The sequence below is a fragment of the Rhea americana genome, unplaced genomic scaffold (assembly GCF_003343005.1).
Source record: "Rhea americana isolate MKP2758 unplaced genomic scaffold, rheAme1 scaffold_141, whole genome shotgun sequence".
Lineage (NCBI taxonomy): Eukaryota > Metazoa > Chordata > Aves > Rheiformes > Rheidae > Rhea > Rhea americana.
The window spans coordinates 1295828-1311264 of record NW_028185495.1 but is presented as its reverse complement, the minus strand read 5'-3'; the positions used below and the strand labels follow the sequence as shown (position 1 = coordinate 1311264).

General features: G+C 34.3%; 1 protein-coding gene and 1 long non-coding RNA gene across 6 annotated transcripts; one reads left to right on the top strand and one right to left on the bottom strand.

Moving 5' to 3' along the window:
* Positions 1-15: 15 nt before the first annotated feature.
* NUDT12 (nudix hydrolase 12) lies at positions 16-11454 on the top strand. Of its 4 annotated transcripts, none has more exons than XM_085298782.1 (8): positions 16-70; positions 386-445; positions 938-1151; positions 3586-4169; positions 5413-5580; positions 7474-7587; positions 9298-9497; positions 10795-11454. In XM_085298782.1, the coding sequence occupies exons 3-8, from the start codon at positions 946-948 to the stop codon at positions 10903-10905; spliced, it is 1383 nt and encodes a 460-aa protein (XP_085154908.1). In that variant the 5' UTR covers positions 16-70; positions 386-445; positions 938-945; the 3' UTR covers positions 10906-11454. The 4 variants fall into 4 exon arrangements, with proteins under 4 accessions (XP_085154908.1, XP_085154905.1, XP_085154907.1 ...); XM_085298779.1 differs by having other exon boundaries at positions 386-535; XM_085298781.1 differs by having other exon boundaries at positions 51-445.
* Positions 3870-11047, bottom strand: LOC146599331 (uncharacterized). 2 transcript variants are annotated; one of them, XR_014895048.1, is made up of 4 exons: positions 10997-11047; positions 5639-5787; positions 4542-4605; positions 3870-4018 (listed from the first exon to the last, which is right to left on the bottom strand). It is a non-coding gene; the product is annotated as an uncharacterized LOC146599331 (long non-coding RNA). The 2 variants fall into 2 exon arrangements; XR_014895049.1 differs by having other exon boundaries at positions 5710-5787.
* Positions 11455-15437: the final 3983 nt, after the last annotated feature.

Below are 15437 nucleotides of genomic sequence, written 5' to 3'. Positions count from 1 at the left end.
CGCCATTTCCTGCCGGGCGCACCTCGCGGAAGTGCGCGCGGAGCCGGCTGCTGCGGCCCGTCCCCTCACGGTAACGCGGAGCCGGCCGCTCCCGCCGCCCCCTCGCGCCCTGACCGTTGCACCCCCACGACGTGCCCCTCCCGCCGCCGCCGCCCGGGGGGCGCTGAGGGGAAGCGGGCTGGCAGCGGGCCGCGCCGCAACGGGCGACGGCCGCGCCGACCGTTACGGGCTCCTGCCCTGGGCGGCTCCGACACAGAAAAATGATCCTCCCCCGCCCTTCCCGTCCCCCCCAGTGAAGTGTTCAGAGAGCGGGGAACGCGTCACTGCTGGAAAAAGATTTTTTATAAGGGAAACTGGGTTTTAATCAGCCGTTTCTGTTGCTCAGGCCCTGATACAGAGGCTCGTGCCAGCCCTTGCTGTGCTAGAGGGATGYGCGCGCTGTAAGGTGCGTTTCAGCCGGCGGGACACGGACCGGGGAGAAGCACGCCGCTCACCCGAGGCAGCTTGTGTTAAAGACATTTAAGGAAATAACACTGTAATGCAGACTTTTTCCCCTTTAAAATACTCATTTTGTAGTGTGTTGTTGTTGTTTGTTCAAAGGTTTTTGTTTTGATTGTGTGTTTAATCTGAAATCTGGACCTATTTTTCATTTTGGAACAAGCTTCATTTTCATTGTGAAATCCTTCTCTCCTCAAGTCATCTTTAAAACTGGGTTTGATGATTGAGGAAAACTTTACCATTATTTGGACATGCATGGAACTGATACTTGGTTGGGAGTAACAATTTCATATTAGTTATAAGAATGTGACTGTTGTACCCATAGTTTTGGTGACAGAGTTAGATTAGCTACAGAGCATTAAGCTGAATTTACTTTGTAAAATCCTTTCACCAATGGTAAATTTGTTTTCAGATATTTCTGTTTTCTTTTCTAACTTAGTTGAGACAATGACAGACTTTGAAAAGAACCTCAAGCAGGACATGATTTCTCAGCTGCATAATTTTGCTGCTGTTGGAGATACAGTCAGATTGAAAACGTTGCTCAGGCATTCTCCATCACTGATCAATGCAACTGCAGAAAACGGCTGGACAGCCTTGATGTATGGTGCCAGAAATGGGCATTTTGAGGTTGTGCAAATTCTTCTTGAAGAAGGGTAAGCTGTTTAGTGGATCCCATTTAAGAGCTCTAACCTGAATCCTTTCTGCCTATTTAATCTTTATATCAGGAAAGTAAATTTACCCAACAGATAGAGGAAGAATTCCCAAGTTTAAAATCCAGAAAGTTTTACTCTGACAGTTTATACCTAGATTTTGTAATTTTATCATGCTTTCCATATTTGCTATTTAAAAGATATAAGCCTCTGAAATTTTTGCTTTCATTTTCAAGGATATATTATCATTCTTCTCAGAAACTAACAGAATAGAAAAAAATTCAAATCCTGTTCCAACCATGGTAGTGAGTATAAAGTTGATATATTAGATTTTTCCACTTAGTCATTTTCTCTGAGCTTTAATTGTAATCCACGTGCATCTACGCTATAGTGCAGATGATAACATGAAAATGAAAATATATTTGCTGACTTTCTGGCCATTGCAGTAAGACATGACTGATATCCCTTGAATTGAGCAGTACTAAAATTACTGGTTGCTGAGTTTAATTTCTGTTATTTTCTGGACAGTTCCCTTCTTCCTTCCTCCCTGAACTGTTATAGTTTTCTTTTAATTCTGTTAGTATGACACCAAACATTTTCATAGCTTGCCAAAGATAAATTATCATATTTGTTGTCTATCTTGAAATATTTTTCAAAATACTGAAGAGAAGCCAATGATGCCTCAAAGCTCTGCCTGAGACCCTAAATAAGATTCTTCTAAATCCTGAACAAAATGAAGATCCAAACATTTCAAATGGAAAACATTTCAAAACGAAGCATGAGAGTCAGGTGTTCTGGTTCAACTGAGCTTTACGTTAATCAAGACCAATCTGTTCCTTTCTGCACCCCTAATTACAGAACCAAGCAAGATTAGTTCAGTAAGTAACTGAGTATGAGTAAGTTCAAATAAGGCATTCCATAGGCTCTAGGGATCATCCCATCCTTTTTATCCTCCTAGCAAAATGATATACCCTCTGCTGGAGCTCAGCATGGAGTGTCAGATAAACTGCAATGTTGGCCTATAATCAGCACATTCTAGCAAGCAGAAAAATACCTATGTGACAGATTCTTGGAATGAAATCTTGTATGTACTGAAGAACTTTTCTCCATGAGATTTTAGGGATTTTACCACGCCACTTATTGTAAAAAAAAAAAAAAAAAAAAAAAAAAAAAAAAAAAACCTTTTGTAAATGTCCTTTTCAGATCAGAGATCAGTTCTTCTAGGCAATTTGAATACAGTGGCTGATGTGATTCTATGGTCTCATTAGTCTAATTCTAGTCATATTTAATCATAATCATTTGGATTAATACATTGTTAGATGTATAAACATGAATGTCATCAGAACTATGAAGGTGATATTATATAACATTCCAGAAACTAATCCTGGAAATCAGTATTTTTATTTGTCTATGTTTGAGAAAAGCTACAAGAAATATTTGAAGACTGTAAAAAAGATCTTACTGATCTAAGTAATTAAAGCTACTGTTGAGGACACTGAATAGCAATTTGATCACAGCCTGCACATACCTGAGTAGGCAGAAAGTAGAAGACAAAATGACAACAAAATTCTGTGACTGAAAGATAGGAAATTAAACAGGAAATAAAGCAAGATTTTACAGTAAGGATGATTAATCTGAGAAGATAAATGGGCAACAATAATTCCTTTAACACTACAAACTTAAATTAAAACTTAAATGCTTTTATAAAGTATACTGTAATTCTTTCTGAAAGCTATTGAGCTTAATATAAAATTTGAAGTCAAAACAGTCTTGCCTTTATTAGTTACCCGTGTATCAATACCATGAACATATTGGCCTCTTACAGTTTTAAAAACAATGGGCTACTGACGATATTTTCTTTGTGCTGTGGCTTTCATTCTGAGGCTTGGTAATTTTATCTATAATTTTTGATTTAATACAGCATTTTGGCATCTTGGCTTCCCATGTCTTTACTAAACTATAAAGTTCATAGGGCATAAACTAATTTCTACTTTGTAGGGTCAAACCTTTACTCTCCTTAGGATAGCAAATCAAAGGCTTAAGAAATTTAGGGAAATTTACATCGCACAATGTCTGGGGTTTTTATTAATTCATTGCCGTTGTAGTACAACATGAATGATGGTAAATGATAGTTAATCTGGAGTGCAGTCTAAATATGAGATCCAGCATTAGCAAAAGGAAGTAAAGTATGATAACTTTTTATTACTATAATGCTGAGTAGTTAGCCTAAAAGGTGCCCCAATATAGCTTGAATTTCTAAAAGCTCCTGCACCTTAATAGCATCAGTATTGTGCCCTAAGTGAGAATAACACAGCATTAGGACTCTTAAAAAAAAAAAAAAAAAAAAAAAAAAAAAAAAAAAAAAAAAAAAAAAAAAAAAAAAAAAAAAAAGTTACTCTGTTACTCTGGTAACCACTGTTCTGTTCTTTTTCTGTAGGTGTGACAGGTCCATCGTTAATAAATCAAGGCAGACTGCTCTGGATATTGCTAAATTTTGGGGGTATAAACACATAGCTAATTTGTTGGCTAATGTGAAGGGGGGGGAGAGACCTACTTTTCTGCCAAATGAAGTGAAAGTGTGTGAAAATTACTTTGGCATGACACTTCTGGACAGAAGGAGTGACAAAAGAACAGATTCTAACTGGTTAAGCAAGAAACAAATACATCCAACTACAGTGTACATCCTTTTCTCAAATCTAAGTCCATTAGTTACTTTGGGTGGAGGAGTACAGAGTTCCCAGCCACCAGAAGTCAAGCTTTGTAGGCTGTACCACAAAGATATAAAGCAGTACCTGAACCAGACCGAAGAAGTCACCTTGATTTTTCTTGGAGTTGAACTTCAGTTCCACAAGAATGTGAATGGAAGGGTTCTGAAAGAAGACGAAGAGGATGGGTTAGTTGCTTGGTTTGCTCTTAGCATAGATCCTACTTCTGCTGAGAAATTTAAACAGACGCATGAAGACTGTTATTTTCTTCATCCACCAATGCCTGCACTACTGCAGTTGCCTGAAAAAGAAGCTGGTAAGGTGCATAAAATGTAACTCTAATCAGATGTCTCATCAGAAAAATATGCTTCAGGATTTGCTGGTGTGTAATGCAAAGACAGCTACTGCAGCAAATTTACACGTTTTCAGTGGCATTAGAAAAACTTTAACTGTTTATCAGTCAATTTGTGAAGAATTTTTTATGTAAAAACATGCAGTTGCAAACTACTAACATCTGCAATCATAAGTAATAAATTATAAAATCCATCATTATGGTTTTACAAATTATACTATGTTAATATTAATGCATATGCATGTCTTCTAAAGCAGCAAAAAAAATCCTCTGATTATTGAGTTTCAATACAAGAAGTGAAAATAAGTCCTTAATAAGAATTTTTTGGATAATTACCTGAGAAGCAAGAAGTATGAGCAATAGTAGCACCCAAAGCATTGCAACCCTGTTTCTTGGTGCTCTGCCAACAGAAAGGATACAAAACCAGCCTTTAGTATTACAATGTAGCACAAGTATGGACACTAACCATATCTTGGCAGTAACACAGGAGTTTTGTATTGATTTCTGATTTGTTTGAAGGTTTTATAGAAACTTTAAGTAGAAATGAAATTTTATGTTTTCCACTTTAGCTTAAAAATATTGGAAGTTGCATGATCTTTTCTGTAATTTAATGTTTCTATAAGACAAGTACTCTAGTACAGTATTAGATTTGTATATTGAAAATCAATTGTTAATGCTGCAAAGTCAGGATCATAAAAGGGAATGAATTCCAGTATGGACACTTTGCAACAATTGCTCTTGCAACAACTTTGCTCTTACAGAAGGATAGACAGCAAGTGTGTGACTTCCACCTCAAGTTTAAGTGGAACAATGTATTATTATGTAAAGATCAATGTAGTAGTTCTGAAATAGTCATTCTAGCCACTAGAAGCAGTGTGATATGGTAATTCAGCCTATGTATTTTACCCAGACAAAGTAATGGTAATGAGAAACAGAGTATATTGGTCTGGAAATCCAATTAATTTTTTTCTGAGCAAATGAATTAGGCTACGTTCATGTAGTACTGCTTTATATTGCATGCGCTACGCCACCAAAAACAAAACAAAGATCCATATCACCCATATTGCTCAACTTCTCTGATAGCAGATTACAGTTTAAACCATGGCTGTACTTTTTTTTTTTAATGTTAAATTTTAATACATGCTTTATTAAAAGCTTAAATAAATTAGTATTTGATTTTATGTATATTCAATGTATTCTTTTAAAGGAGTAGTAGCCCAGGCTAGATCTGTTCTAGCATGGCACAGCCGCTACCAGTTTTGCCCAACATGTGGGAGTGCAACCAAGATTGAAGAAGGGGGTTACAAGAAAACTTGCTTGAAGGAAGATTGTCCCAGTCTCCATGGTGTTCACAACACCTCATATCCAAGAGTTGGTGAGGATATTGTAAGATAAATTGGTGAAAAGTATCTTATTTGTAACCACTTCCTTACTGTTATATACATTTAACTCCATTGCTTTCTAGTTATTTCAGCTATTTGCTTTTGTCCTAGGTCTTACATACTTGCTTTTCCACAGAGTGTATGTGTCTCAGTGCTATTTAGGATGATGTAGTTAAGGCTTCTCTCTCTTGTGGTATAGCCTATGAGAAAAATATTGTCACAATATCAACCTTTATTGCAGTGCATTAACACCATATTTATTTCTATTTACACAAATAAATAAATCTTTATCTATTTATATAAATATAAATATTTCATAAATGAGATATTCACAGTACAAAGGGTCATATTTTACTCTCTCTTTTATTCATGTTGTTGTCTCACCTACTGCAAGTTTTCTGGGCTTGAAATACCCTGTTTGGCACTGTATCAATTTTCTGATACAACGGTCATTTTCCTGTAGTGCTGCTTTGACTGCATGAACCACCTCCACTGACTTTCACTTTTCATTGTCAGTCACTAACTACGTGGCTTAATTCTATCCAGAATACAAAGTTGTATATATTCTATAGCTCCTTTCATTAACTTGTTGCAAAAGAAGTTGTTGTAATATCTGTACTATAGGTGGGGAAGCAGGGAAGGAAAAAACTTACCTGCTTGCATCATTTCGTGGCCATCTGCTCACTTTTCCTTCCCCTACTCTGGCCTCTCTTTTCTTTTGCAGTTGTAATTCTGGATGTTGTAGGTGTTTATTTCTGGACTTTGCTTTGTGTTCTATCCTTTTTATTAGATATACCTTTTTTAATCAAAAAAGTTGTGTCATTTTCTTCTCTCTCATGGATTATAGTGAAGCTTGGTAAAAAAGACTAGTAGCTATTTTTTTACAGTCTCTAGCATAACAAAATCAGAAAAAGAATCAGTTTATATAGGAAAAACTGCTGAACCAGCAATTGTTACTGATGCTTTCCTTTAAAAAAGGTATACCGACAGCAACACCTGAACACCTGAAATTATATGCTATGCCACATGGCAGACATCTTTGAATAAGGCACTAATCTTTGAAAGTATTGCTTATATTGATTGATGAATCAAACCTTCTTAGAGAGAGAAAATACCTTTGGGGTGGAAAAGGAAGACAGACAATAGCAAGAGAAAAAATACATAAAGACAGGGGTTGAAAAAAATTAAACACAAAATGCTTAAGCGTCTAATGAAAATTTAGAAAAGGAAGAAGAGGGTAGATGACTATTATGCAGAGACACATACCAAAAACCATGATACCAATGGGAGAAAATATTGAGGATATAAGAAAAAGAAATAATAAAAAGGCCAGATATTAAAAAGCAGATAAAAATGCAACATCAAATCAGAATTTGAGTGGGAATAGTCAAAAAAGGCAAAAGTGAAAAGTTAAGTCAGTATTTACATTCTAACAAGAGTACCTAGATATTCTGTGTGCATTTCAGTCAAAAGTACGTCCTACAGCTGCATGTGTGTGGAAGAGGTCATAGTAAATTGTGCTTGCTGCCAAAATGCTGTCTGCATAACTAGGTTAGTATTGGTGGTATTCTCATAAGGTTGTATGTTTCAGTTGCAGATAATTTATGCCCTGAATTTCAAGCTTTGGCTAGTAAAGTGCTTCTACTAAGCATGTATGTTGCAAAAATAGGTATCTTCCAGGAAAAAAAGACATTAAATAAAGTAACAGCTTGCTTTGGGGCACCTACACAATTTTTATTTCAAATGTATCATGTATCAGTTTTTATTGATACACTTAAAAGGTATCTTATTTGTATCTACAGACATTAATATTGAATTGGCTGAAGTTTATTGCTGTTTTTAAGTCTCCCCAAAATTGAAATAGGTTTATCTCATGTGCCTTACAGATCCTGTTGTGATAATGCAAGTCATCCATCCAGATGGAAACCACTGCCTTTTAGGTAGGCAGAAAAGATTCCCCCCTGGAATGTTTACCTGTCTTGCTGGCTTTGTAGAACCTGGTAAGTAATTTCATTTTGCTTTATCAAAGGATTTTTCTTGCATGCAAGTATTGTACACTGAAAATAATTTAGAAATTTGTTCTATGTTATGTCAAATGAATGTTTTGGTTTTCTGTTGGATAAGTTGTTATAATAAATATACCTGTACTAAACTCTGCAGCACTTTTTTAAAAAAGAAAAAAAAAAAGAAAAAAAAAAAGCACAAGTCACTTCAATATATGTAATTCTAAAATCGTTTCTTTATGCACTCTCAAATCATATAATTAAACTTAAAAATATAGAAAAACATATGTAAGAACTTTAATGATATTTAGCAAGTGATAGAATAAAAAAACTGAATGATTCATACTTAAGCATGTGCTGAAGTGTTTAAGGCATGACCAATTATATGGAAGAGCAGCAGAAATACTACCATTTTAGAAAGAAAAGTAAAGGGACACTTTCCTAGCAGTATTCAGCAATCATAGTTTCAGTTAATTAAAATTATTAGTAGGTGCAGAATGCTTTGTAAAACATTCTTATATTTTCAAATACATCTTACTTGTCAGCTAGGGTTTAAAGTATATTCTATAATTGTGTAAAATGAATTATGGTGCCTGCATGAATAAGCTGATTCAGATATCACTTGGGAGAAATCTGGAGGTTTATTTCTTCACCCCTTTCTTTACCCGCTCCCATGCAATCTACTACACTCTGATACTCAATTCAGTTATATAATACTGAACTTTAGCAGTAGCTTATCTTCTGATCAGCTGACCCCAGCTGAACTAAGAGTCAGCTAAGTTGAGCAAACTCTTAGGAGTTCTCCTGTAAGCTAAAATTTTATTTGGTTTGTCAATTAATAAAAAACCCATTCTTTGATGGGAAAAAATGAAATACTTGGTAACATCACTGTATATGGTAATCTGTACAAAAGCTTTTATATAGCTTGCAGATCCTGTTTGAACTACTTAAAATAATATCTTCAAATGAAGTACTACTGTACTGATGTGTGGATGATTAACGAACCCAACATGAACCCTACATTGATCAGTGGTTACAACAGAGTATACACATAGATATGTAAGCCTATGACCATCATCACTGCACATATATGTCTAACACATATCCATGCAAATTGACAAGCATTTTCCATTGAAGTTTTAAGTTTGAAAAATTATGTACGCGTTGAGACAATAAAGAATGAGTCTGCCTCGGTGCAGAAATGTGTGCAAGTCTACTGTAGTTTCTGTTTTCTTACTGTTGTCATTTTAAATACTTGATTTTCAAGCTGTATGACATGCCATGTAGTCATACTGAAAATCTAAAACTTAACAGCATGCTATTTTGTAAATGAACAGATTGGTATTTCAAAATTCATTTAAAGAACTGTGCCTTTCTATCCATTTTTTATAGTTTTAGATGGAGTAATGATAACTTGCATATACAGTAAACTGTCAATTCAGGAAATTAACATTATGATGGAGAAGTTATAGCACTTTATCTTCAAAGTTTGATTTTAAAACTACTGCTTTGGTGGCTACTTTGACTTCAGTAGTCTTCCATAGCCCATGTTTAAGGTCTATGCCCTGATCTGTGAACTAGATTTCAGGGCAGTTCCTGAGATTAGTTCAGGCAGTTTCAAATCTTTTGAGTCAGTTCAAAGTATAGGATGTAATCCTTGCTCAAAGTATTTTCATTGGCCGCTTGTTCTTTACCCTTTTTGATTAGGTGAAACAATAGAAGATGCTGTTCGAAGAGAAGTGGAAGAGGAGGCTGGAGTCAAAGTTGGCCATGTTCAGTATGTCTGTTGTCAGCCGTGGCCAATGCCCTCCTCCCTAATGATTGGTTGCTTAGCTGTTGCAGTGTCTACAGAAATTAAAGTTGACAAGAATGAAATAGAGGATGCCCGCTGGTTCACTAGAGAACAGGTAAAGTTCAATTTAATTTCCTTCTTGTATTGATTGGTCTGTGACTGTATCAGTTCTGGCATACAGTAGATRCTCACTTTTTTCAGCGAGTTGAATAAGCATGTATATTCTCCATTTTATCATATTGTAATTGCAAATTGCAACCAGAGAAAAGCAGATATTCATATGGGAGCATGGTAATTACTAACAGTTTCAAGCCCATTTCATGACATTTTTGCCATAGTTAGCTGGTCACTGTTTCCTTTCAGGAGGTATGTAAGTTACAATTATTTTAGACCACTTTCCTTCATAAGCCCATGCTTTGTTTGCATTTAGGTGGAAAAAGCACTTAATGGCATCTATTATTTGAGTTTCTTCAAACAAGCATGCTATCAGATTTGTTGGGGTGGAGCARGAGAGGTTTAGGTTAAAGGTCTAGGAATTCAGTAGTTTTAACATCTTTTTTTCTGGGCAGTAGTAGTTTAATGCTCTAGTAATTAAATGCAGTTCATGATGCATTAATATGGAATTCTAAACTTAGCTTTTTTGAATATTTAAAATACAGTCAAACAAAAGAGGGCAAAAGAAAACATGAATAGAAAGAAATACAAGTTTACAAGAGGAAAAAGGAAAGATTGCTTACACAACATAATCTATGCAGGTTGTTGTCACAAGCCACTGAGCAAGCTAAACTCCTTAACAACACTGTACTTCTGCCTAGCAGGTGCAAATGTTGTGACTCAGTAAGTCAACCTGAAGACAAAATTAGTCACCTACAATATCACTGTATTCCTGAAAACATTTATCTACTTTAAACGAGTAGCAGTTCTGAATACAGGTAGTCATCAGAAGCTTGGTATAGAGATGGGAATAAATGTGCTTCAAAAATACAGTTATCTAAAGGCACATTCCGATGCTGCTCACTACTGCTTCAGGAAACCAACATGATTTCTTCAAGACCAAAAAGTTGCATGTAAAAAATTAAGAATTTAAAAAGCAGTGTAGAGCACCATCTGGTGGTCCTTACCATAATAAAGGCTTTACAAAAGCCTTAWATATTATATGGACAGTAAGTGTCAAAAGTTGTATTAGAAAGAAAGTATGCTTTGAGGCACACGTGAACTCAAAGATGTCGGAATTTATAACATCCCTTGTGAATGTTTTTTTATATCTCTCTTGGAGAACCTGCTAGTAGCTCTGTTACATTAACAGTAGACTGATTGGTTATCATAGTATGATAATTTTTGTGTTCATAAAATCTTAGATTCTGTATGATTTATAATACTAACTTCTAAAGGAAAAAAAATCTTTATTGCAGGTCGTGGACGTTATCATTAAAGGAAATCAACATTCTTTCTTTGTGCCACCAAGTCAAGCTATTGCACATCAGTTGATAAAACATTGGATTGGAATGAATGCTAATCTTTAAATTTAAATAATTGATTTCTTTAATTTAAATTATTTCCTCTAGTGTTTGCTAATGTTAGAAATAAGTTAGAAGGACCTGTTTATCTACTTACCTTAGGCAATGACTTATTTCATTCTCTGATCACTAGAAATGGAACTGTAGAGTAATGAAGAAGAAAAGTAGATTATTAAAACAGCACATAGTATTTCAAAATATGCACAAAGTTATTTTATAAAAATTAAGATATCAACATTGTTACTGTCATTAAGAATTTACAGTTGAAAGACAGAAATACATATCAACCCCATCTGTGAGACAGAGAGCAACATAGTATTAAAAATATTTACTTACGTTTATTTAATGCTATATTTAAAATTTGTGCCTTGATTTATTATGTTACTGAAAATAATGGAAACTATATGCTTCCAAAATAGATAGTTATAAAAATGTACTGTTGTTATTATTACCGTCATGATAAGATTCAGTAGTCTGTGATTGTGCAGTCATTCAGTGGTATAAAAAGAAATGCAAATGACAAGGAGGAAATACAATGTTAGTCATAAAAATTAACTTATTATCATATGGTGTTTCTTTATTCAGAGTATTTTGAATCTTTTTTAATCAATGAAAGATGTGGGGTTCTTTTTTTTTCAAAAATCTGCAAAATCTGGAATCAGAACAGATGTTTCTACAAATCCAAATAGTGGTGGGGGGACAACAARGAAGTCTAGCTGCAGGTTTTTCATATAAGTAGAAGAGAACACCGGACAGCATGTGAATGGGAGTGGAAACTAAACAATGGAAGAAACTTAACTCGGATTACAATGATGACCAAGCGTTAAGAGAGATGAACAAGGAGGGAATGATGAACAGTTGGAAGGGATAGAATGAAGCAAACAGCAAATACAGACAGTGTAAAGCCAAATCATTTATCACACTGAGGTAACTAAAATATAAGTCCCATCCTACTATTACTTTTTTATGTAGGAAATTATGGTAAGTTGCTATAGAGATGGATTTATAGCTGTGAAACTCATAAGTGTTCACAATCCAATATTGATAATAGGATTCAGACTTTTTAAAAATAATTTTTAATCTATATAAACAATTTTTTAATCTATATAACAGAATAATTGCAATACTAATAAGAAATAATTTTAAAATATCATTTTACAGATGAAAGCAAAAGAAAGGATATACTGAAGAAGAAAATAATGTTTTAATAATCTCTGAGTTTGAAAATAATATTTTAATGATCTTTCAATTCTAAGAACTTCTTGTATTATATATAATGATTTTTAATATATCTACATTTAGAAATGCTAAATGCTATCAAATATCCTTTTAAAATTCAACGATAAGTATATACCGATCCTTTCTTTCCTTCCCAACAGGTGAACTATTCAGCAAAAGATGACAAATGTGTCTTCTTTAAGAACAACAAATTTCATTATTTTAATCTCTTAAAGTGAAACTTCTCTTGGCTCTTTATTATCTTAATTGGACTTGTAGGTAGTAGGATAGCATTTTAGTTTGAAAATATCTATTCTATAGCATGGAAATTTTCTGAATGATAGTTATTATTTGCAGATTACACATGAAATATTAACTGAAGAGCCAAATGCTGTAGATACTTAACAACTTGAGCAATTTAGAAAAGTGCCAAATTAGATTTATCAATGAAATTAACAGAGTATAGTGAATCAAACTGGAATATGGTTGGGACACCACCTCCATAAGATTTGAGTTGTATGCCTCATCCAAAAGACTGCACCTTTTGAAGCAGACTACTTCTTGCTCTTAAGCTAATGTACTACTTTAAAAAAGACACCATCCCTTGAACCACTGAAAATAGAGGGGTTTTGTTCAGGAGATACTAGAATGTTGCCTCACTAATTACTCCCTTGTTTCTGCTAAAATACCAGAGCAAAGAAAGAGTACTGTTACCACATGCAGATGTACAAGGAAGAAAATTTTGAAAATGCCTTTTTTCCCGGTTTGCCTTCCCACTAAGGGTTATTAACTTTTTTCAGTATATAATTTGTAAAATTTAAGTATTTTATCTGTCTTTGAAACTATAAGATAGGAACTTACAGATAATATAAAAAATAATATAAACAAGTGGACAAAACAAGATTGTAAACATGCAAAAAGTTCATATTACTGACCAAACTGTAAGCTCATGTTAAAATACTGGCAAGAGATTTTTACAAAATTTTCGTAGGTCCTGAAATATTTCCTATAATCATATTTTTGTATCCTATTTTTCATATTGCATATATGTAAATTTATGAAAAATAAAACCATTCCGATGTGGATAGCATATCATGAACATTTTATGTTGTGCTTTGTGTAGGAATATAGTTAAATTAGTAAAGACTGTCTTGAATTCTGCAACATGTGAAGGAAAAAAGAGAGGATGTCAGTAGGCCGATTAAAGGTAGACCAGTCACGATGCTTCATGGAATTAAATATACTAATCAGATTCTGAGCTTAAAGGACRGAAATAGAAAAAGAAGTGGAGCAAGGCTGTGAATAGTGTTGCTCCATCTTTTATCTTTACTTTTCATGTATGCAATTTTATTAACTTAGACTTTGCAGACAAAACTGACATTTTGTAAAGCATTTGCCCAGGTAAGTTGAGTTAATCATTATCTTTCTCATTTGCTTTAGCTGTTAGGAGTTAAATAACCAGTAGTACTTTTTTGCTTCAGCAATTGGAAGGATATGTGTATGCAGCCCATTGTTCCTGACTGGAGTTGACAGTGCAGAAGTGGATAAGTGCAAAGGAAAAAAAAATTTGAACTTGTTATCCTATTAAGCCATAGCAAGGCAGCCAGCCCATCCTTCATTAGCTTAGAAAACCAAACTATTCACAGACGACATAATAGCAAGTGAGTATCTGAGAAAAATGAATCTTGACTCATAGTAAGTATAAATATTTTTTATTTTAAATAGCATCCCTAAGTGTCAGGTAGTATTTTACAGATAGATACTTAATTGCTGTAGGTCATCGTAGCTTTTATAAAAAACAGAATTTGTATTGTTTTTACATAGTAAATTCAATTAAAGAATTCAAATTATACTTGAATATATAGATTTGTGAATAAGTATGAATAATGGTTTCCTATATAGGGATGTTTAAGATGGACTTTTGGTTCCTAAAACTGTATCTGTCATCTTATTTATGAACAGGTGAAGACTTCAAATGTAGTAATACATATTTTAAGAACTGAAAGCCTAGCTAAACAAACTGCGATTTGTTATTTGCATTGTCTTTATCTGCCAGGATACTTCAGATGTGGAAGGTGAGGAATGCTATGGTAAGACTACAGGGATAAAATATATTAGTAAAGAAATAATTTTACATACCATTGAGTAGAGAAGCTTACAAACTCGATTTGCTGCACTTAAGCTTGGACAGCTGGGGGGGGGGGAAGGTCCTCATCCTGCATACTAAATTACTCCAAGAAAAGTAGTTTTCCAATTCCTTTTTAAGGAGAGAAACATTCTACCACTGAATCTCTCCCTCCCAGTTTAGTGAAGAAACATAAACATTTTCTTAGCCCATCTACACTGAACTAAAAACAAGTCTATGAAATATTAAACAACACACCGTTTTGTTATCCTTTGCCCAAATAACTCTTGTTCTATGCAACATCAATTGCTTTCCTCCAGAAAGTGACCTTGGAAACTGCATAGTCATAAAATAAGGTAGAATATATTCTAAGTTTCCCCATTATAGAGAATGGAAATCAGAACCTGGAAGGTAGAGCTGGGATTTTTTTTTTTTCTCTCCTTACTGCACTTTATAAGAAATGAAAGATTTTTCTCAATTTAAATTCTGTAGCCACAAAGATGCTCTCAAATAACTAGCTAACTCACTTCCAAAGAAAATTAATTATGACAATATACAACTATTGCACGGGTTTCTCCATTATTGGAAATAACAGTGTGTTACAGTGAGATTTCTACTAATTTTGTGTTCATTTGCCATATCACATCTGAAGTGCACTTCACCTACCTGTTCTTGTGGTCCATACTGGCAAAGCATGATTTATGTGCCAAAAGAAAAACAAATGAGAAGTGACTGAGTGCAAGATATAATGCCAATATGACAAACTCACTGACAGGAAAAAGACTGATCCAGCTCCTATTCAAATTGGCTGTTTTTCCTTTAGCCTCTGAACAGGAATAGGAACAATCCAACAGTAGAGACATCCATAGTAATTCAGGAGGAAAATTTTAGTAAGGACAAAATTATTTTATCTAACATAACAGAGACATAATGCACAATAAACTAAGCTGCCTAGGGCAGTTGTAAAAAATTTATTTTAAACAMACATAATAAATACAAGAAAATCCATTATATTGAAGTGATATCACTGAAAAATGTGATCAGTAATTTGAAGTATTCATTATACAGAATTTATGTTAAAGCCATCATTTGGTTTGTTTATGGGTCATTTACAGCACAGAGGCTGCTTGTTTCTCCTTTTCTTTTGCATATAGAAAACTACATATTCTTAAATGAGGGCAGAAATGAACTTCTT